The following is a 484-nucleotide window of genomic DNA, read 5'->3' as shown; positions in this document are numbered from 1 at the left end:
TCTTCCATTTGCACGTGCACATGCTCGGGCAGCCCTCCACCGCCGAGGACGTCCAAGATAACAGCATCATCGTGCCGAGAAGTGCCCCTCTCCACCACCAGGCTCGTACGCTCGAGCACATGGTGTTTCGTTCCCCAAGATCTCCGACCCGTTCTTTCTATCTCATGTTCTGCTCGATCTCGTTTCACGCTTTTATCTCTACTTCCACCTTCCGCCGCTGCTCCCCCGCGCCGAGAACATCCCGCCGATCTTCCTGCCTTCCTTGCCCTGGTAAGCGAGCTCGTCAAACCTTAACTAGCGATCTCCGATTCCCACCCTGAAACAACAACGATCGGGTGAAATTAGCCGAACTCGAGCCTCTTTTCCAGCAATAACGAACAAATCGGGCGTTAACCCTCGAGATAACGGGAAATCGGTTTACCCGCCATTTTCATCCTCTACCACGGTAATCTTTCGCTATACGAGTACGGAAAATTTTCGTCTT

General features: G+C 53.1%; 1 protein-coding gene across 1 annotated transcript in view; it reads right to left on the bottom strand.

Annotated features, from left to right (window-relative positions):
- The window catches only part of LOC108547260 (leucine-rich repeat-containing protein 24), a 3,579-nt gene extending 3,458 nt beyond the window's left edge, over nucleotides 1-121 (bottom strand). Inside the window, exon 1 of the mRNA XM_017899699.1 lies at nucleotides 2-121. Coding sequence (XP_017755188.1) covers nucleotides 2-121 — 120 coding nt within the window. The remainder of the gene's footprint in view (nucleotide 1) is intronic.
- Nucleotides 122-484: the final 363 nt, after the last annotated feature.

Source organism: Eufriesea mexicana, unplaced genomic scaffold (genome assembly GCF_001483705.2).
Source record: "Eufriesea mexicana isolate 0111107269 unplaced genomic scaffold, ASM148370v2 scaffold925, whole genome shotgun sequence".
NCBI classification, from domain to species: domain Eukaryota; kingdom Metazoa; phylum Arthropoda; class Insecta; order Hymenoptera; family Apidae; genus Eufriesea; species Eufriesea mexicana.
This window is presented reverse-complemented; position numbering and strand designations above follow the sequence as displayed.